General features: G+C 40.5%; 1 protein-coding gene across 1 annotated transcript in view; it reads left to right on the top strand.

Moving 5' to 3' along the window:
* The first annotated feature begins 3,210 nt into the window (after positions 1 to 3,210).
* Positions 3,211 to 23,148, top strand: part of disp1 (dispatched homolog 1 (Drosophila)) — a 36,773-nt gene continuing 16,835 nt past the window's right edge. Inside the window, exons 1-2 of the mRNA XM_030772723.1 lie at positions 3,211 to 3,234; positions 22,413 to 23,004. Of these exons, the coding sequence (XP_030628583.1) occupies positions 22,454 to 23,004 (551 nt within the window). The 5' untranslated portion in view covers positions 3,211 to 3,234; positions 22,413 to 22,453. The remainder of the gene's footprint in view (positions 3,235 to 22,412; positions 23,005 to 23,148) is intronic.

The raw sequence follows: 23,148 nt of genomic DNA, 5'->3' as shown, positions 1-23,148 counted from the left end.
TTTTCTCTGATGTCTGCTGTATACATTTTGATATTTAAGCCGAGCTTTCTGTAGTTAATATGGCTCTCTCACTAAGGACACACATGCATGTGAAGGAATTTGATGTCTGTACAGAGCACAGATTTATTTGATGTGAATCTGTCCTGTGTTTTTAGTATTGAGTTAAACAAAGCATGTTTCATGGTGATTCTCTCAGGATCAGTGTTCTTTGAAATTGCACAATTGCTGATTTCTATCTACTACCAAATGCTAAACTTGGTTGATAAAAACGTGCATTTTTAGGCTTTAATAATGTTTTTGTTTTTTGTCGGTAAGCCTGGGAACAGCCCTTGTGTGTTTAGTGAGTCAAGCACTATTTTCATAATCAAGTCATTTTCAGGATTGAGCAGCCACGATTTTATGATTTGAGCAGGGCCTTCTCATGCCCAACCCCAGAGTACAGACCCTAATAATGTAAGGATGTGGCAAGAAAAAAGCCTTCATTAATTATTACATGCATGAAAGAACAACGTTTGATTTGGGAGTCAGTGGAAACATTAGAGTTTGAGAATGGCCAGTCACACAGATTTCCAGATAAGAGTGAAGGTGACAGGTCTTGGGGGTGAAATCGGGCCACGGTTCAGACCGTAGCTATGTAAGCAAACATGGACCGCGCTGTAGATTTGTCTTGTACTAACTGTGGCTGTGTGAGGAATGTCATTTTGCCCTCCTTACACTTTTGTTTTTATATAGCATTAACTCACTCACTCAGTTGATCTTGGCTTTGCTTACCATTTCCCCTTTTTTTTTCTTCTTCTTCTTCTCCTTCTTCACTTTGGCTTTCATCACTGAAGATTTCCCATGTTGATATCTCCATGTCATCTGATCTAACCCCCCCCCCCAAACTCCCCTCCCCTCTCTCCCAGCCCACTCCAACTAGCAACTTTTGTCCCTTATGGTATAAAGTATGAGTTTCAGAAGCACTTTACATATCTGGCATGAAATTGAACAGCTGAAATAAGATAAACTGGAGCTGCACACTTGGCAGTGGGCCAGGACTGGTCCCATGTCACTAATCTGCCCAACGCTTTTTTAACTGTCCCTGGATTCGAAACACTCAAGGAAGGAAAAAATTAATCTGAAGAGTGCTCTTAAGGTGCCTCCTCCCCTGCCAACACTTTTAGTTTTATGTCAACTCATATCTGGTAACGCATGTAGCAAGTCAAGTTATTTTTTTTAAAAAAAGCCCTCATAGAGAGTTTCACTATTTTTGACAATAAGCCATATAGAGTAGAGAAAACAGGTTATAATCGCGGTTTCTCTGGTTTTGATTGGTCATTTAAGTTCGATGTGTTTTTGAACACTGGCGAATCAAGTTGCAATAGTCTGTTGTAAAAAATTTTTTTTAAAAAAAACCTCACCATTGTTAACTGGATACTTATGATTATGTGGTTTAAAAGCTGAATTCTTTGGCTTTGAATTAGGAACTCTTAAAAAAACACTTGTCTTTCTCTTACCACTCCTAAATAGATTTGACCAGTTTGACCACAATTTTCCCAGCCTGTTGCTTTTTATTCCTGTATAATAGATTCATTGCGGTTCACTGTTTGTGTTTTTCTTCTTTTCTCCCTCTATGTTGTCCAGGCAACAAAAGTTATGTGAGCTTAACATGACTCTTTCTCTCTCTGTCTCTCTCACTATCTGTGTGTGTGTGTGGAGAAGAGATCGTCGACCCTGGTGTTAGACGAATGTCTCTGTTTTTTAGGCAAACGATCCTCTTAATGCAGGGAGGAAAAAAAAAAACAGAAAAAAAGTGATGAGAGACACATTTTGAAAACAAATCTAGACATAGCTTTTTAAACGTAATTCGAAATTCCCACATACTTCACTAAAGTAGCAGCATGTATGCATCGATTCCGTATGTATGCTATTTTTTTTTTTTTTTTTTTTTTAACAGAGGTAAATTTAGGCAAACTTAAACTTTTTCTTTCTCATGACTATATACATTGAGCATAGTGTAAAATGAAGCAGAAAGGAATTTAATTTCTCTGAGCTTTCTCTTTGAGGTGGAGTGACTCCTTTGGAAATGAATGTTGACCATTACTCCAGACAGACTTCATTGGAGTAATTGGCTTGCACCATGCTGTGACTGCAGCCTTCAGAGCGGAAGGGAGTTAGAAATCATTTTTGAGCGAGGTGCATGTGAATTAAGTTTATAAACCCTGGTTTGATACAAATAAGTGTTGAGTTTGCTTTTCTTACATTTTGCAAGGCTCAGCTGTCTTTCAAAAAAAAAAAGTCATTCAACATTTCATATTGAAAAGAAAAAAAATAAACAATAAACAAAATAAACAAAAAATAAAACAAAATAAACCAACAATAACCCCAAGCAAGTGTAATAGCTTACAGCTTTTGGGCCCCTGGTCTTTTTGTGGTCTTCGTCATTGGTGTTATATTCTATGGAATTGGCACAGTTTTTTTTTTATACTGGATTTTATACCAGCGTTTGTCCTCCTTCGATCCCTATCCCCAACCCTCTTTTTTTTTTTGTAGTGCCCTGTGGCAGTTTGGTTGTTTCTCTCAGAAAAGCGTTCGAGTCTCAGGGTGCCCTGCCAGTGCCCGTAATCTTCGTGTTGACCCTCGTGAACTTATTTGGGGTCCTGGAGCGGGCAAGGTTGCTGTGACCTACTTGCTCGAGGGTCAAGGTGGCTCAGGCAGGGAGCAGCCATTAGGCTGAGTGCATCCTGAGGAGTGGCATTTGAAAACCCCAGGAAACATGTCACACCTCCCTCCCTCTTCCTTTCTCCTTTCTCTCCCAATTAGTGTGATTTTTTTTTTCCCCTCCCTTCTTTCAAATTCGGTGAGATTTTCTTTTGGCCTTATGTGGCCTTTTTTTTTTTTTTTTACATTGTGGAACAATTTCGAAATGAAGTAAAACATCATTGCTCCTACATCAATCCTTTGTATTCAGCGCTTATCGAAGCTTATTTATTCCCATTTGACGAGCGGTTGACTTTGAAAGTTAGAAATTGCCGGCTAACGATGCACGTCTGGAAAGGCAGCCTCGTACCCTAAGCGAAACGCGTTGTTTGTAACTGTTTCTACGCTGCTCTCAGAATCGGTGTTTAAGATTGTTTAGTCATTCAAAATCTTATTTGTTTCTTCTCTCCCAGCTGATTTCCCGTGAGGATCACTCTCCATGTACCGCATGCACAGCAGACACCGCAGCGTTGACTGAATACACTCGCCGCTCAGGTACAGCCCTTCCCACGTATATGTGTGTTTCTGTGTGTGAGGTTACATGTGTTTATTTGTCTTATACAGGCTATGTGTTTCTGTATTTTATCTTATCCCGTCGTAATGACTTTTTTGTGTGTCTCTGTCCGACCTAGTTTTTCTTATCTATTTCTGCACCAGATTTGGTTGGGTTAGCTGCTAATTACCTTTCATGCGTTCAGGTGCTATTACTCTGACAGTCAAATGTGCATTGTCTGTCAAAAAAAAAATCTTTGGTGCTAACATATTGCAGCTCCAAATGCCGTGTTGTGTGTCCCAGCAGACCGAGTATGTGGTTTTACTCTTTATATAAGAGGATTTAAATCTTTTGTGTGTTTAATTGAACATTAATAGTTGGGTTCAATTTCAGTCTTTGAATTTGAAATGGAGTTGGGATTGACCGTATTGTTGGGGAGAATTTGTAATTTCATTGAACCAGAAATCAGAATTATATTAAAGTGTATTCTGCAACCAAGGAATGGTGTCATTTATGATGACCAGACTAATACATTTCATCAAATAAGCAAATGAAAACGAAAAAGCATTTAATTCACTGTGTCAAAGACTACTCCATAGAGTGGACTGAAATCTGCCACAGTGCAAGACAATGGGATGTGTTTGAAGCCTACGTATGTAAAGTGTTCACTGTGGTCAAGGTAGGGGAAACATCATAGACAGATGTTTTTGTAAATAAGGTTTGCAGTTATCAAAGATGCCTGAATAATAATTGTCATTGGCCTGTATCCTCATCCTCATAGTCTTTGGCGCTGATCTGCGATATCTCAAGTGGTTTTCTCCTTATTTACTTAGGGGCTTGGGTGTTATTACAAACAATGCCCTGTCAGCTCATTCAGAATGTTTTATATTTGAAACAATACAACTTCCTCCCTTACTCTCTCCACACCCCCCCCCCCCCCTCCTCGACTGCTAGACATGCTCAAACAAGCTGTGTGGAAAACCAAACCCTGTCTGTTATCTCTTTCCTTTTATTTCCACAACTGGCCAGGGCCACGAGGTAAGTTGCTCACATATTTGTCCGTCTGATGCTGAGGTTGTACGTCCCGCTTAACCTTTGAATGTCAATACTTGTGTCCAAAAATGTTATTAAATGTTATTAAAAGTTAGGAGACCTAAAAGAGAAAGGTGTATAGAAAGCAGACTTCAATACACATGAGGCTTACGTGACAATTCAGCATTAATATCTGTTTCTCCCTGGTGAAACCACTCTTACCTGTTACTATACCTGGTGGAGCTTTTCTTTTCTTCCCCTCGATCATTTATTGATCGACACGATTGATAAACAGAGCACAGCAATGTCAGGTAGGTGTTTTTTTTGCTAGGTTTTGCAAGAGATCAGTAGAGCTCAAGGTGAAAACAAGTTTATCTCTCCTTGAATACTCCCTGTCTTTGTGTTGTTTACCGTGGCTCAACCTTTCAAACAAAACCCCAAACGGATTACTGAGTCCCAGAATCCTTTTGATGTCTACGGCACAGAGCAGCGGGATGATTCAGCTGCGTCTGTCGTTACAGGTCTGTTTTTCTCAGGTCTGTTTTTCATTGAGAGCGAAGAAAAACTGTTACACACCTTTTTAGCCCAGCTGCAGAAATTTCACTTAATTGGGCACATGCACCGAAGACGAAGCTGGAGAAACGAGAACATAGAATGGGAAGAAGAGGAGAAGGGAGTTGGCAGTCTGGTCTCCCGGTGTCAAAATATCGCTGCAAGGGAACCAAACAGCTGTGTTGGCCAACTAGTCATGGGGAGTTGATTATTAACAGCAACTTTCTGGCAAGCCAGCTTTTCTCAGCAAGGATGTGCTTTGATCATTTGCTGCTGTTAAACTGCATGCTAGCCTTGGGCCTCAGATAATGTACTAGTTTATTGGTATAATGAGTAGTTTGAAAAGTTCATCTACTTTGTACTTGTAATCTTTTGTTGCGTAGTGCTTTTGTTTATATATCTTTAGTAGTTTGCTCTTCTTCTGAGCAGAACGTTTGGAGATGGCTCCTCTTATCGCATGCTCTTGACATCCTGAATTAGTGATCTCTCGGGGTGTGCTACGAAGTGTTTCTGGAACTTTCATGTGTTTCTGGAGCAGGATTTATTTATCTGTACTGTTTTATTCATTACGATTTGTGCGAAAAGTTTAACAAGCAGCTGACAAAAATAAAGAAACGCTTTAGAAAATGAGCAATACAAAATATACCTCATGCACTAAAACAGGTGCTACCACGCAGTGGAGGGGGTGTTCCTGACTTACATATGCAGTTAGTACACCATCATGCTTAGAGACACGAGTGAAAATGTCTCCAATCATCCGTTATGTTCTGCGACCAGACCTCTATGCTAACATCACCTTAGCTAAAATGGCTAATGACTCGTTCTCCAGTCATTGTCTTCAGATGTATGGTGGAACAGATGAGGAACTCTCAGAGAGATGACTGCAAGTAACGACTTAGGGAATGAGATGGCTTTGTCAAGAACAGTCCATCAGGAACTTGACAGAAGTGGATTCTGCGGCTGGGTTGCAGCGCATAAACCCCCTTATTATATTTAAAAAGCCTTGTTTCCAAATGAAATGTAGCAGGGAACACATGCAGTGGTCTACTGAGCAGTGAAAAATGTCATTTGGTCAGATTATGCATTGGTTTGCCTCTAATTGGTACAGAATTACTGCTCTTGATCTGCACAAGCAGTTGTTAAAGAGCTCATGACACTTCAAAAAGAAAAAAAGTCCTCATTTAATTTAAAGAGTGAGAAGACCTGAGGTTCAGTGCCAGGAAGAAGTAATGTGGCGTGACACCCTTGGTACAAAGGGTTTCCCTCATCGTTCCCATGGAAAGCTGGGAAGAGCAAATATTTAGCGGGCATTGCAACAAAGAGTATAGAGAGAATGGAACTCGCACCAAATTTGGTTCGTTGAATCCATAAAAAGACTGGAAGACATCATCCGAAAATTCACAAGAATAGCGATTTTTTTTTTCCCCCGTAAAGGTTTGTCTTCGGTGAATCGTGTCACCCGAAACGTTATTTTCAAATGTTAAGAGCAATTTACTCGCATCTGTGGATTGTTTGAACAGGTATTCATAGCCCAATATGGCACTAATTATTTGCCGTTTTTCTCCCACCGAGGCTTTCACACGTTAACACTGACGTGGTTGTTTGAGAGATTGTTCCTTTATTACCTTATAAAACGGAACAATTATTCGAAGACCTTTGGAATCACTCCCATGTCATATTCATATTCCTCTCCTCCCTTTTTAAAGTCAAGATTAGCAGCTTGTAAACCTTTATACAGTATTTCATACGTAGGGGCCCCAGAGTGATGAATAGGGTGTTCCTGGGTTTTTTTTTTTTCAGAGACTGGCTAATTCATTTGGAAAATCTTTGAAAGTGAACCTTTGTTTCCAGTGCTCCATAACTGGGAGTGACAGCCTAGCAATAATTTCAGCTGTGAGAAAAGGGTATTGCCCTGATTTGCTAGGAAGCACAAGCTCCTGTTATCCAGATCAATGGCGTGATTTATTACGACTTGTAAATCTTCATAATTTACTGCCATAATTACTCTTCTGAAGGTGTGAAGTGCTACAACAACATGTATTGTGCTAGGCTGAATGGATGGCCAACACCCTCCCCCCCCTGCACTCTCCACTTATGCTGCCTGCTACGTTTATGGCTTAGAAACTAGTTCCATCAAAGAAAAGAGGAAGGCAAAGGTTGACCAAAGTGTGTGTGATTGCTTGGTTTCCTGTCTGCCAAGATAAAAACTAGCGAGAGAAGATCGAAAGACTTCTTTCAATTTTTCTTGTTTCTAGAAATTTATTCTTATCTGTCACAGAGGTTAACCTGTCCCTATAGGAAATTCACATGTAAATAGTTTTTTTTTTTTTTTTTTTGAAGTTTGCTTTTCATGAGACGCATTTTAATTTTTTGGATTTTACAGTGGAAAACTGTACAAACTGAAATGTGCTTTTGCGCCCGCGGAGCGGAGACTTCTATACAGAAACCTTATTATAATGTTTCCTGGTGCCGGACAGTAGACCTAGTCTATGATGTCATTCAGTGTGCCTGACTCGAATAATATTTCACCTTTTTTTTTGTATGGACAACAGATTAAAGTGAAGCCTGCACAGGTTTGGATCATTTTCTAGGATAGGGATTTTGGTTTTTGTTTGTTTGGGGGTTTTTTTCCACTTTGCCGTCATGTTACACTAATTTTTTTTAACATATATAAATTTTTAAATGCTTACAGGCATCTCATAGCTGCAGGTCTGACAGAAACCTGGACCTTGTTTGAGCATACTTTTTTTTTTTTTTTTACTTCTTTTTAAGTTTTAGGTATCAATGCCAAAATACTGCATAGACTTCATTTATTGTAATAATGTACGTTTCTGAATATGGTACAAACTGGCATTCACCCGTGTTTTGCATTTCATCTCCGGACTGGTGGAAAAATCTCAATAGCTGAAGATTTAGTTGGGGTGTTCGTGTTGTTGGCAGTGTCAAGTAAAAACTTCAGTAGTATGCTTAACGTCTATAAAAAGCCAAAGTGGCTAAACCGTGAGCTATAACTCACCCGACATCCTTGCGGCGTATGCAAACATACCCTCATTGGGCTAGCCATTCCATGTACTTGATCTGCACTCTGATATATGTGGATCACTGGATGGCCAGTTAAAGCATATAAACAGAGATGCATGTGTAGAGACACCTGGATGTTCCTCAGTCACACTTCTTGGCTTAAGCCATGTCTCATCTGCACCCACTACAGTATCACATTCGTGGGTTTTTACGTCACTTTGTTGCTTTAAGGGGCCCAAGACTTCCACATTTCAAATGATGTGTTAAGTTGTTTTGTTAAAAAAAAAAAAAAAGAAAAGAAAACCCCCCCCCCCCTTCCTTTTTCCCTAATGAGTGAGACTCTTGAAAATGGGTCTTGAAGTTGTACCTGAGTAACCCCTTTATCCCCCTATGCTCTTCCCTGACTAAAGCCATATCTCTGTCTCTCTGAGGCAGTCACACACACACACACACACACACACACACAAAAACACTCTCAGACAAATACTCTCAGACCCTCAGACACGCCCCTGCCCACAGCATCATGGCCATATGCAAGTGTGACAGACAGGAGTACACACATGCTCGTATTTATAGGACACATTTGTCAAAGCACACATTCATCATTCAGGCCCTGCTGGAATAAGGAGTGCTGTTTTTTTCCCCCATGTCTCCCCTCTCTGCCAGTAGTCCTGATGATGCACCTCTCTGTTCAAAGCTCACACTAACTTTTTTTTTTTTTTTCCAATGCTGACACTGACGTGACAAAGTGTTAAATGTTGGCATCAGTGCGTGATAAGGTTGCACAAAAATGTTGGTGTAATTTTTAAGATGAAATATCGACTCTTTCATCTTACACAAAAACCTTTGGGTCACTGACTCCCATTTTCAGAGGCCTGTCTGAGTTATTTTGAGATGGTATAAAAAATGTTCACAGTTAAGCGGCATGCTTCCTGTGGACTTTCAAGGTGTTAATTTCACAGAAAAGGACAGGTCGTGTTCACCTACTGTCGGACCTTAAATACATCTTTTTAAAGACAATTTTGTTTCTTTAGTGGCCAAAGGTATCTGGGTAATTGAAACTCTGCCTCCAACAGTCAGGCCTTACTGTTCACAGTTAGTACGGCGCACAATGTTTGTTATCGAATTTTGTTTGACACCACCCCCCTCCACCCCCACGTTCTGCTTTGCAGTGCCCTTACAGCATTGCACAACCAACACATGTTCAATTTAAAAAGTCCTTTTTGTAGCGTTGCCCTGACATCTATTTAGACCTTGCATGGGATTCATGTGGTTGTATTTTGACAGCTTTGCAATATTAATACTTTAAACAAGATAAATTTTACTTTTGGAAGCTTGCATACATGAATAAATATTTATAACATAATCCAGATTAGTCTGGGTTTGGCAGCCAGCCCTATTTACTGACAAGCTATGAAAACTCATTTGAGTTTGCAGACTAGCTCTGTAACCATGACTACTAGCACTCTCACGAGGCATCTAGTCAAACTAGTGGAGGGAAAAAAAGCACAAAACTAGCATAACTAATCCCCTCAAAGAAAACTGGACAGTGATTTTGTTTTTCCACAAAGGAGATTATATTTGGTAAATTAAATGATGGGAAGTCAAATGATTAGTCATTGAAACGTAACAATTAATCACCTAAAGATACATATTTGATAAATTATTTGTTGTTTATTGAGAAAGGTACATTTTAGGGATTTGTTGTTACAAACCTGGTTTTATTTGTACTAATCAGCACTTAAAATTAACAGTTAGGTGGATAACACCATGAGGTGGTGTATACAGCATATACCTCCTGTAGTGCGTGTGAAGTAATTGGTTAATTGTTCACTGTGATCATTGGTTCAGTAGTTTCTGAATTCTTGACCGTATTTTCAGCAATGCGCGTAGAATTGCCGATTACTAGTTTGCAAAGAGAGGATGCTCTGAAAGGCAGGGACTATGCATATTACGACTGGAATTATTAGTATGGAACTTTATGAAGCAAAGAAAACAACCTTATTTACTAGTCAATTTTGGTCACACTTTTCATGAGGCCAAGTGGTCACTGGAAATACCAAACGTCCAAAAACAACTCTTCTTTGAGATTGCCAAAAGTTGTTGACACACAACCGCCGCATGACCCGAACATGACGTCAGAAACTGACATCCGCCCAATGGCTTTTCAACCACTACTTGCCGTTGGGTCATTCATTTGAACTACAAAGTCCTTGGTAGCACAGGTAATAACTTAGTAACTTCTGCTTGTGTGTGTGTTTTTTTTTTTCTTCTTTGGTGTGGTTGAGGTTCTCTTACTAGGAGTTTACTGTCTACTGCCCCAACTTCCCCTCCTGGGACACAGTGACTCTGGCACCGTCGTCATATTGGGGAGTGAACTGTGTTGTTTTTGGGAACATTAGTAGATAGTATGTTTACAGATAATTATATTGTAACTGAGCAGTCATTCTCACTCTTTCCGTTTGCGCACAGAGAATGCGGCCATTATTCTTGTCAACAGAATCACAGCTGTTTCCAGCCACAAAACAGGCATACCATGGCAAAATGCACAATTTTATAGCAGAATAAGAGTGGATGCAGACTGCACAACTTTTTGTTTGTTCAATTTGGGGAAATGAAAGGAAAGTTATTTTGCTTTTGTTCGATATAGAACAACAACCTCCTCTTAGATTCGCCAGCCACAGTGATTGTGGCCAGTTCAAATTTTAACTTAGAAGAGACTTGCGAATCTGGAGCCCTGCGTCTGTTCCCCGAACATGGCTTGTAGTTTCATACCTGATGATGGTGGGAGATGAGCAGTGAGGTGTCTCGTTTTCCGATTCCAGCTGCAAATAAGGGATCAACTTGTCCTACCCTTTCTGATAGCGTGTTAAAGTTGTCACAGTCCCCTTATTCTCTCTGAATCCCCATAAATTTCACCTTGTTTGTTTTAAAAGGGAAATGGACTGCATTTTTTTTTTGCCACACTGCTACTTGTGTTGGTAATTTTATAAGGCATATACCAAAAACCAAGATTTTATACTTACAAAAACATAGCAGTCATTTCTTAAAGTTTGGCATAGTAAGAATGCACTGCCTTTCTTAAGTCCAGAATCTACTCCAGCAAACCAATATATACAGTGTCTTGTTCAGCATGGTAAGTGAAAGCCCTCGTAACATGAGGAAAACTAATTATCAGAATACTGTCAGGCCTTATCACCCGAATTAAAGTCCTCGCTTCAAGACTGTGCGTTGTGGTAATTTGCGCAAAACATCGGGGACCACCAGTGCAACAGTCTCAAAAGACTGATGTGGATTAGCGAGTTCCGGAATTGCTGTTTATGTGTTTTGGCTTGTTTTCCCAATGACATGAGTGAAACCTTTTCTTCAACACCAGTTGGAAGGCATTATGCTGAAAGTACATCATAAATTTATTTATTTATTTTAAAATGTAATTGATTCTTGGTTAATTAAGTTAAAGTTGTTTTGGTTGGAGTTCTTTGTGATTACTTGTCAAGCATCATTTGCTTAATAAAGAGAGACTGGTTAGGCATATTTTTATTGGGCTCAGATGTCTAGCAATAAAGATGAACAATTAAATAATGATTTGTTGCTGTATAGTCCTCTTATTATTATAATTGTTTCTATTTTCTTGATTTTTTTTGGCTGCTTTGATGCATGGATTAGACATTTGGCTTTGGGTATTCAAGTTGTGACCTCTTTGTGAGCTAGTGAATTTTAACCTTAAGCAGCACAACAAGTGAAAAACACATCAGTGACCAGAAAACAACTGCAACAAGCTAAAAATAAGGTGTTTAAGATGTTATGGACACGGTCCTTGAGGCAGAGTTTAGCTGGGTTAAATCCAGGTACGATAGCCACCTGGCGTAAACAGTCCATATTAGAAGGGATTCTAGGCAACGCGTTGGTTCGTTGCCAGCAGCAAAGAGCTCAGAACGATCTGAAGAGTCCCAGTAAAACCCTAATTACACAGGTCTTAGACATGAATCATGTTTCATGAAAAAACCCCACATTACGGTATAAAGCTGGTTGGCTGCCAAGCAAGAAGAAGGCCAGAAAAAAAAAAAAAAAGAAAGAGCCATGATGAAACACGCTCACTTCGATGCCAGTTCATTTACAGTCTGAGAGCCCAAAGCGCCACTCTGTGCTAGATTTAAGGTGTGTGCTAATATTATTACTTATTTATGAAGAGATCCTACTTAGAACATGGAAAATCGATGTAGGGAGAGGGATTTTAAATGCTCACAGTGTTCTGTTTTTTTTTTCCTTTTCTCATTCTGAAGTGTTCTTTTCACTTTTTTAAGCGCGAGGAACAGCTGCTGGCGCAATCCATTCCGTGGCTAGTGTGACAGAACTGAGATGCCAGCCGCTCCTTCTTCCCAGTCCAGAGGTCTTATTAGTGCAGGCTTGTGCATTAAAATGGTCCCCTGTTCTGTCAGACACACACACACACACGCACAACGAATGGCCGTCTTTCCGGAGGTTGCTGAGTGAGCTGAAACAGAGTGAAGTTACTGGGTTGCCGTTGGCACAAACATGGTATAAGAAAACTTGGCTACCCTTGATTCTGCCTTTTACAAACATGAACAATATGGATACCTTAGTCCTTTAAATTATCCATGAAGGGCTGATCTAAAAATACATCTTTTGTCAGCCACACTGCCATGGTTATATTTTGGACAGGTCAGTTTGAGTTTCTTCATGATGACGTGCAACTAGTACAGTTTTTTGTGAACTTTCTGTGTCTTTTTATGCATAACAAGATCCCGTGTAGAACAGCGCAGCCAAATCCAAGTTATCGTTTGTAATAAATGGACAATTCAGTTACATGTTAATTCATTTTAGAGATAAAAATAGCTGGGAATAAACCGTTGTCCAGTTTGAACTTTTAGTGTTAATAACAGAGAAATGCTAACGGCCCAGAAATCGGACATCGGGTTTTTTCACAGTGTGGAATCAGAGAGTCCCAGAGAAATTTGACATCCCCATTCCAAAAGCCTGTGGACGTTTTGAGGCCAGAGTGTGACAGACATCCTCCCTCATCCTACCCTGTCCTCCTCGTTCCCACTCCCACCCCCCTATCCTTCAACAAACGGGCGGGAAGAGAGAGAAATTCCCGGGCCCCTCACTGTTTGCTGAGCACCAGCCAGGGCTGAGATTGACTCTGGATGGCCAGCACATAGTTTGGGCAGCCTCCTCAAAGGCCAAGCCGACCTGTTGAACAAACGCTAAATTTGCGCTCAAAGAAAGGTCCGGCCTTAAACCCCCATCTCCAGCTCCCCCTCATCACTGTCCAGTCTGTCTGTCTGGACCCCCTGTTAGGATCTCAGCAAGCCCAAGATCAAACAGGACAGGGTCCCTTCTACACACTGTCTGTCAGTAGACTGCAGGGAGGTCTCCACAGACAGCTTTGCCATCTGAGAAACTGGAGAGGACTGTCATTTGTCTGTCCCAGACAGTCAACAGAGACAGAGACGCGTGAGGATGGGATAAGCAAAAAGTTGACTTTTAGGGTATGGGTATACAGAAAAGCATTTAAGAGAGAGAAAATGTGAACTGGTTTCAACTGGTCTCTGACAGAGAGCCAGAATCATGAATAAATAGCAGACGCTTCTTGAGACCCGACGTCTTAGTTGTGACTCTTAACTGAGCATTTTTTGAAGCAACCATAATCACAGGCATCTGTTGATCAGTTCTCGAACTTTGTTGTATAAGCACTTCCCAGGCAATTGCTCAGTCTTATCTGAAAATGGGAAAAAATTTAAGCATAACATTTTTCACTAGTGTATTGTGAAAAGTGTCAGGTTAACATCGAACATGGCATTGGCACTTTATCATCACCCTGGAATTGTCTAATTCCTGTCCCTCTCAAGCTTGTGCGTTAGCATAACTTTTTCGCTAGAATTACACACCCTAAACTGCTAATCTCTTAAACCTAACAGTTTTGAGAAGAAACGCAAACAGCTGTCAAATGCCAGAACACTGTCACCCATATCATTGAAATGACACATGGACAACACAAAGTCTGTCACAACTTTCAAACTGTCAGTCAACACCTGTAAGAGGAATGTTGATAGGAGCACAGGCTGGACTGTTGCTCTCACACATTGGACCAACTCCCATGTTTTATTTGAAGCCAAGAATCCTCCACCCCTCTTTTTATGGATTAAAGTTTTCTGGGACATGATTAAAACCATTTGGATCATGTGGCTGCAGCATATGGTTGTACTACACGATGCCAACGTGACTTGCATTTACACCTGGAGTAGTTATTTCATTCTCCAAGTATTTTAAGGATGAAATAACTGTTTAGGACACAAGCTTTTCTCATTAATATATTCATTGAAATTAGGTGGAGCTTGAATGTGATCATTAAAATGAGTTGGCATTCATAGCAACCCCTCCTTCAGTGTGATGCACAAAAAAGCTGTTTGTGTTTGTGTGTGTCCGTGTGTGTGTTAACGACAGCACCCTCATCCCCTTTAGGTTTTTTCGACAGAACACCCGATTCTTAATGTAACTTACACACTCGTTTCCGGTTTATTAATGTACTTCGATTCTTAAAAATTACATTCTCAATTATATTTCCATACAGGTAAATATGGTGAGTAGCACATACCTTCTAAATGGTCTGATTGTTGTAGAGAAGTATGGCCATATACTATAGTGCATTTATCAACACTTTACATACACAACCCCCCCAACAAGCCCTGCTGATATTTCTCATACTATTTTCTATTTAAAATATGGAACATATTTGAAGGTTTTAATTTCTGTGTAATTTCCTGCGAAAATCATATTCTCTTTTTTTTTTTTTTTTCATAGGAAAAATGGATTTCCAAAAATGTTATCGTTTTCAGTCAAGAGGAAAAAAAAATGACTGCTTTCTATTAACCACTCATTTGGCTTAATTAGCTGTTTGTCCCAGCTCTGTGCTATGTATGTTTAGCGCGTTTGAGATGTCTTGAAATATTTGGGCCCGCACACATTTTTTTCTTTCACCAACATCCGTCCATGTGGGAATTGGGAGGTAGCATTCATCAGTTGGGAGTTGTCTGTCTTCACCCCTAAGAAGCTTCAGATAGATAGGGTTACGCAGCGTTTCCGAAAAAGCGGGCGCACAGAAGCCGAGGAGGAGTATCTCGTGGTGTGGAGTTTCATTCTTCCTACCATGTATTCCTTCAGCTTCGCTTAGAGTTAACGCTGAGTTACGACAAATCACATTGGGAGTATAAAATGACTTCACTGTTCTTGCACGATGTAGAATAGTAGATTACTGTAAATTTATTTCCAAAACCAAGATGGTTTAGAGAGTTATAACAATTCTTGCGTACTTTTTAGAGACTGACCTGCATGTAAAGCCTTTCGGTGAGAGGTGTTTCTTTGTTTTATCTTTTGAAACAGTGAATCTGGGAGTAACTTAGATGTTTGGTTGTAGAGAAGATGAGCTGAATGAACTATGCCTTGTAAATAAATAGACTACCAATTAAGAAACTGTTCTGTAACTTTACTGTGGTTATTCTTGTGGAGGGTAGGACTGAGAGGGTATAAAACTTGAAAATTGCACCAAAAAAACAAAACAAAAGAGAGCAAAAAAAATATCTCTGACCTTGCGGTCTTAATTCTAGACAACATTATTGTAAATGAATGTTCTGTCCAACCCTCAGTGTCTCCATGTTCTCTTTGAACATGTTCAAAATGTATCCCATCTCTTAGGAAAAAGACACACACACTACCCTTCCTCTATCACCCTCATCCCCTTTAGGTTTTTTTTTTGTTTTGTTTTGTTTTGGGGTTCCCCCCCCCCCCTGCCGTATTGTTGGCTGACCCTGTCAACTTGATGAACTGTGGGTGATCAGTGCTGGGCCCAGAGTGCTTTGATTCAGGCTTCATCCAGTTACAGTGCCCTCTCCTCTGAAATGTCCTCCTTTGAAGTGTAGTGCTGGAGCCTACACAACCTCTTGTTATTTTAGAGGGGGCATCGTTGGTCAACTCAGATGGCCCTGCTGCTAGAGCACATGATTGCCATTGGCCTTGCTTGATACAGATTACTTCATGGTGCAGAAGAGTGCCGTAATCTGCTCACAGACCTCACTTTAAGCCTCACGTCCCTGCGGGTTCAGCACTTCAAAGACAAAGCCCCATTTATTGAAAACTAGGTTATCCAACTGAAATGTCCGATCATCTTCATGAACTTCTTTGCATTTACATAACTGCCATTTCACTGTAGCTATAGACAAATGTGAGTTATACACACAACACAACCTCCAAAAATAAGGAACACGTATATGTTTGGGAATGAATTTAGCTTGTCACAGACATGGTAAGCAACATGGAAGGCTGACTTGGGAGAACACGCATGCTATTATTGAGGTATTTTAACCCTTAATTAGCCTCACCTAGCTTTGCCGTGTTCACCTAGGTTTTGTTGTACCGTGAACTTATGTGCTGGTCTTCCAAATTTAGTGCTTTGGTCTGTGGAGCAGTAGTACAGTTCAGTCTAGGATACCAAGCCCACTCTCCAGTCGTTCACAAACAACCATTGGCTCTCTGGCTTGGTTTTACAGTTATGTAAATGAAATTATTTAGGAAGAGAAAAAAAATATTTCAATAAATTATTTGTACAGAGAAGTTTCACATGTCTTTGAAATAATCTAGTTAAAAGTTTACGAGTGTCTTTTCGCAATAAGTGCCACAACTGTTGTTAGCATAATAAAATTGACAATGGCACCACATTTGTCTGGAGCATCTCTGCTTGGGTCATCATGGTACAGCCTAAATTATGATAAACATACTACGCCTCTTTTGCTCATTTTTCATGATTTACCTATTCCCCTGTAGACAGAATAAACACACAACAGCTGTTTTTGCGTTCATACATCGCCTTATATTTCCAATAGTTCCATATTGGAACAGGATCAAGTCGTAATTGTAAGTGGGAGCTTCCAGAATAAGTTTCCAAGTTGCGACCTTTGAATTCTGTGGCACAGAGAAGGACTGCCATCACACATTTAGCCGTATTCAACATTTGAACAGTGATTATGGATGTTATTTTGCACAAATACAAACTGAATTAGTAGCTTCATTAAATTTGGAGAGCAAACTAGGGGTGTGAGGTATAACTGTAATACCAAAAGAACTCCGCTGTGATAGACCTCAGCTTGCAACATTTACTTCCTCTGAATTTTGGCACAAATAACCCCCTGCAAGGCAGTTGCCTTGGATTTGTTGGGGAAAATGCTAACCTAACCTGACAGGGCTAAGAAAAGCCAAGATCACCAAGTCTGTGTGCCATTTCCTTGTTATAAGAAGTTAGTCATCTACACCAAGGCATTGTAAAAGTCAATTTTCTTTTTTTTATTAGTTTATTAACATTAAATTGTGACTCATTTTGTTGTTCCCTGCCACAGAGTTATGTAATTTTAGTTATATTCACAGGTCATAGCCCAAAGCTCAACTTTACATCATATGCATAGCTATAGTTTATGCTAAACCTAAAATATTTCATAACCCACAAGGCATCTCCTCAAAAAAATACCTTAGGAGCAAAAGCTGCCACCAGGTCATGATATAAAAGCAGGAAAGGTTAGGACTGCAGCGATTGATAGCCATAAAGGACGTTTTAATTTATATTGCTCCGTTAGTAAAATAAAATGCGTTTATTGGAGGAAATAATCAAAAAATGTTCGCTCCTTTAGGGTAAACAGTCTGTGGGAGTATGCATGACAGAGAAAAAAAAATCAAGCGTACAAAAGATCTCTGCCGGGGAATTTTGATTGGACCTTATGTGATCTGAGCCCCTCGCTTAGGCAGACTGCATATGATTGTCATTCCGCCAGTCAGCTTCTCCATGCGAACAGAGCAGCTTTACCGCGAGTCTTACGGACTGGTTGCCGTTAAAGTGTTGGGTTTTTACCACAGAAACCAAAAACGGATATCATTTTAAAGCCAGACGTAAGGACGCAGGATTCTTCCGTAAAACTCATTCAAGGTAGCCACTTTTTAAACGATTTGTTAGTAATGACATGGTTATTGTTCGTCGTTGTTGTTGTGGAATGCGAATAGATTTAAGATCATTTAATCTTTACTTATGACACCTTTAATGCTTTAACGAACTTGCTTATAGCAGTAAACCGCAAGCAGCCGGAGTTTGTGGATACTTGGCAGTTTAGGGTAATATTTGAGTTTGTTGACTCCTGGAAATGAAATGTCGATACTACAGCGAGAGAGACGTCTGTTGTCTGGATGCGGTCGCTGAGTGCTTGGCGTCGCCCTGAGCAATCTTCTGTGTTATGAAATATCCATTCTGCTTGTACCAAAACTAATTAAAAGCGCATCTTCGCAGCGGATGTAATTTAAGACATTGAAAAAGATTCATTCCTGCTTCTGACTCCCTCGACAGGTCGTCATTTGTTGGTTAGCTGTAGACAGTGTGTCTGTATTGACCTAGGCTAAGTAATGTCAAACAAATATCCACATTACAGTAAAATTGAAAGAATTTCATAATTTCCTCACATGACAGTCCAGCTGCAGCTGCAGTATAGCTTATTTTTTTTCAATCGTGTTTGTTTTTGTTAACGTTTGTTAGCGATTGGACGATTTTTTAGACATATAAGAAGTCTACTTACAGGCTGTTTTTAAAGCCGTTGGGATTTAAATTCCTTTGTTTAGAAGTTAAATTTGAAGTTCGCATTTTAAAATTGTTTAGCATAGGGTGAAGTTGATGTATTAGTCAGCCATTCCCGCACATTACTTATGGTTCGGATGCATCCCAACCCCGTTGCCTTGAGCAAGGAATTTTACCTCAAGTGCCTTTGTGATACACTCTCTGTAAGATTGGAGCTGAAACTGAAAGGAAAAGGTTAATGAGATGTAGGTCTAAAAGTAAAGACGAAATCACCATCAGAACAGTTCACATTTATTGCTGATATTTTTTCCCCTCTGGGGCTGTTGACTGTTTTCTAAATTACCATCTGTTAGTTTTAATTAAAGGGATATAGTGCTTCATCTCCCACTGAGTAGCTAGTCACCCAAATCTCTTCATCATAAATAGAAGTAAAAGGCAAATGAGCAGTGTGTCTGTATGTCTTTTTTTTTTTAACTCTTCCATAGCACCTGCCAGTAACTGTGTTGGCCATTGTACCACAGCCTACGTACAGTGGCACAAAATTGGTTTACTCAAACCGAGCATCTTTTCTATGTCCTCCCTTGCTTTTCTTTAGGAAACACAGTCCCTTGCTGGATTCCTGGGGCACAAACAGTATCGAAGACAGACTTGTGCAAAGTGAGTGATGGACCATACATAATCGGTTCACTACACAACAGAGGTGACATCTTACTGAGAAAAGTGTCTTATTCTCCACCTTGGATTTTAAAAGCACTGTGGACATGTTCTGTGGTTAGTCCTTCTTTGTATTTGTGAATATGCAGAGCACTTAAGCAAAAGTCATACATCTGTATACCGTTCTGATCACAACATTTCTTATGTACAGTTCTCACTCCTCTCTTTAGTGACCTTGAATTTCCAAAGACAGTATTTTATGATTATTGTAAAATCTGCACTTTTATTTGTTGCTTTGTTGTAGTGCTTTGACTTGTCCAGGTTGGGAATTACAAGAGCTAGAGGACAAAGATATGAATTTATTTGAAAGTACTAGCAAATCATTAAAACACTCCACATAAGTGTTTGATCTAAATCTGGTCATGATACCTACTTTTACATGTGAGCCTCATTAAGATTTCTATAAGGTGCATTCTCATTGGCAGATTTAACATTTACGTTTATTCATTTGGCAGATGCTTTTATCCAAAGTGACTTATGCACTGAATACATACAACTCGTGACATGAAACTGACATGAAACAACATACGGCCCTAGAGAGCAAGACCGGCATCTGAGTACCATTTAACGACGTAGAGAATCTAACGACCAGAAGCAAACTCTGCATTGCAGATCATTTCGTCATCATATAGTTAGAATTTAAATAGTCGCAACTACTTGATATTAACTACTAATAATTGACAAACAATTACTAGTTATTATTTGTTATAATTATCACTATCAGTCAAAGCATTGATATATGGCCAACCATGTAAAAATGCCTAATTGTGACTTGCCGTCACTGTTAGTCTTCATATGATATAGTTAAATTAAAATAGCTGGAAACAGCAGTGGCAACAGTAGAGCAGATACAGTCAGAACAGATGAGTCTTTAAATGCCTGTAGAATGTAGAGAGTTAACTGGCCAGATTTTGAGTGGAAGCATGTTTGACTACTTTGGCGTGAAACGGGAGGCAGGAGAAGACCTCGATTCGATTTTGGCAGAAGTTTAAGCGAATTAGTTATTGCTAATAATTTTTCAGAAAGTAAAACGAGAGCATTCGGTCTGTGCATACTTATTTTGTTTGAAGTGCGATATTGTTCGTATTATCTTTGCAGTTTTTTTTTTGTTTGTTTGTTTGGTTTTTTTTTTTTTGTCTGATCCCAGCTGTTTGGACTAAAGTGTGAGGTGAGGTAGCTTCTTTGGCCCCCTCACTCTAACAAAGTTGTCACGGCTGTCAGTCTCGGGTTTCACCCTTGCGAAGGATGGGGCATCAGATAATACATTGGTCACATTCATGGCGTTGCACTCACCCCCCCCCTTGGGTTTCCCTTTTCAAAAAGGCCTTCTACTCAAACCTTTTTTTATAGTGGACGCAGTTCAGCAGCGAACACCGCCGGTTTTGTATGCGCGAGAAAGTATTTTTGATGCTCGGTGTACCACACACGCTCGGGACGTCCAGGAAGGGGTCTGTGTTGCCTACGCATCATATAAAACACTTGCATCTTTCATAAACCTTATTTTGGATGGAGGCAACTATGCAAGGTGAGTTTAGAGAGGTAGTATGGTGATTACGTGGAAAAGAATCGGATGTAATTTAATGTCGGTGACTTAGATACATGTGTTGCATGCTCTACTGGGATACTGTACAGTTGCCCCGGAGTAAAGCTTTACTCCATCAGTTAATTCAAAGAGGGAGCATATGCTGGTGATCTTAAAACCAGAAGTTTTTTGTGGTAATGGGATCTGTGTCATACTCAATCTGTCACACTTGAACATTTGCATTTTATCCAGCCAAGTTCAAGTCTTGACATTTTTCAGGGAGGGCTTAGGAGTTGGGCACCATTCCAGCGGCAAAGCCGTGCATTTACCTGTGAAATGCGGTTTGGTTCTTTTGAAGTGTAGGTCAAGCATATCACAATGAAGAGAGCCGCAGACAACTTTTCTGAAACATCTACCGAAAGTATTTCATATCACAGGGCCTTGAAGCCCTCTGTAACAAGTTCCAGTTCTTGGATGCTGAAATTTAAACCTACCATGAAACGAATCGAACTTTGTGTTATCTGAAATCTGTTCAGACTTGTTATGCACATAAATTCTATGTCGTCCTTCTGTAAAACACTTTGTACCGGTTTTTATAAACCAGCCTTGAAGTTAGTTACTCATCACCAACATTGTAATGTAGTTTGTTTCTTTCCACCCTTTTTTTCTGTAATTTCTTTATTCTGTTTTCCAGAAAGTACTGGAAGGTGCTATATGGGGCTAAAATAACATAATCACTATTATCATTCAATCTCTTTCTGTTTTTTTTTTGTGTACTCTCTGTCACTCCACACCTCTGCCACAATTAGAGGCAATTTCCTCTGTCAGGATTCTTTCTAGAGTTACATCATCTGCCTCATGCTTACATATGTCTACAAATGTGCATCTAAAGCTTGTCAGCACTCAAACCACTGAGGGATGAGACGGCATGTCCGATAACTTAAAAGCATCTTGTTTGTTTGTTTTTTGAACAGTTTGTCAATACTTGGTGCATTTTCTCTGTATAAAAATCATAAAAATAAATCAAAATCTACATTATGTGCTCAGATTGAACATGTTTACACCACGTTTCGTGTTTTCAAAATCTGAAGTGTTAGGCTATGCTCTCTGTATTGTAATCCGTGAGTTTAAAGGAGTTATAAATCAGTGTTTTCATCAGATAGTTAAGTCATAAAATGCGTAATTACCTAACTAACAGGGAGACTGGAAGCATAAACAGAGAGGAGCCGGCTGTTCATGCACAGTTATCTTTGTGGAATGACATGCTGCAGTTACCCTCACTGTGCTGTGTGTTTTTGGAACGGGGCCTCTGCTTAACAGTCAGCGTGGTCTCCGACAGACGGGAGGGAGTTGTCATCGTTGATATGTTCTTGTCTTGTGCTACGGTTGAGAGACAGGCAAAAGAATATAAAAGAACAAACATCACACAAATAAAGCTAAGAAACATCCTGTGCTGCCCTGAGCTAATAGAGTGTCGTGAGTATGACGATGCTGTCTGTCCGTCCGTCTGTCTGTCTGTTGTATCGGGGCGTTTCAAACTGAGGCTTTAGTTATTTGTTCCCCAGTGCTTTTCAGCCTTTCTCAATCGAATTCTCATGATGTTAACTTTCCGTCGGTGCTGGGCTGGTCAGGCCCACTATCGGTGACCAGTGTCAGTGTTAGACAGTGTCTATAAACCTTCTAACTTGTCTTGTCGGCTCTCTGTTCCACAGAGGAGTGTTGTGAGCTACGTTTGGCAAGTGGGCCAAGGACCATGGCCCTGACCGAAGGTTCCAGCGACCTCCTGTCTCTTAGCAACGGCGCAGCCCCTCTCACCACCACCACCACCGCGACTGCCAAAGACAGCAGTGACTCAACCAGCCCCGATGCTAAAGCCAGCCCGGACGCGGGTGCAGACGAGGACCAGAGCGCGGCGGTAGCCAAACAGAGGGTAACCCCAACTAATGAACCCTCGCAGCCAGCTCAGCTGAGTCAAAATGGCAGTGCCAAGCGCAATGGTTCCCTCCGCCCCCCATCCCTGTCCACTTCCTCCTCTTCCTCAGTATCTTCATCCCATGTCACTGACTCTCAGAGGCTGGCTAAGCTCCTACCCAGCACCCTCCCGCCACCCTGCTGTGTCCGCTGCCCCTTTCACCCGCCACCCTGCTGTGCCACCCCTCAGCCTGAGTGCCACCTGTTCCAGAGCCCCTTGCCCCCTGCAGCCATGCACGTGGGCTCCTGCTGTGTCCAGGGCTCACCTAACTTCTGCATGCAGCACCGCTGGCGGGAGCACTTCCAGAACCAGCCCAACATGGCCACACTCAGGTAAATAATTGTTCGCGATACCGACTCAACCCATCTTCTCCTGGAACGGCAACCATAAAATCCTGGGAGATTAACCATAAAATTTTCCATCATGTAGGGATATCTGATGTTGAATATTAATCCTAAACTTCCGAATGAAAAGAA

Source organism: Chanos chanos, chromosome 4 (assembly GCF_902362185.1).
Source record: "Chanos chanos chromosome 4, fChaCha1.1, whole genome shotgun sequence".
Taxonomy (NCBI): Eukaryota; Metazoa; Chordata; class Actinopteri; order Gonorynchiformes; family Chanidae; genus Chanos; species Chanos chanos.
This window is presented reverse-complemented; position numbering and strand designations above follow the sequence as displayed.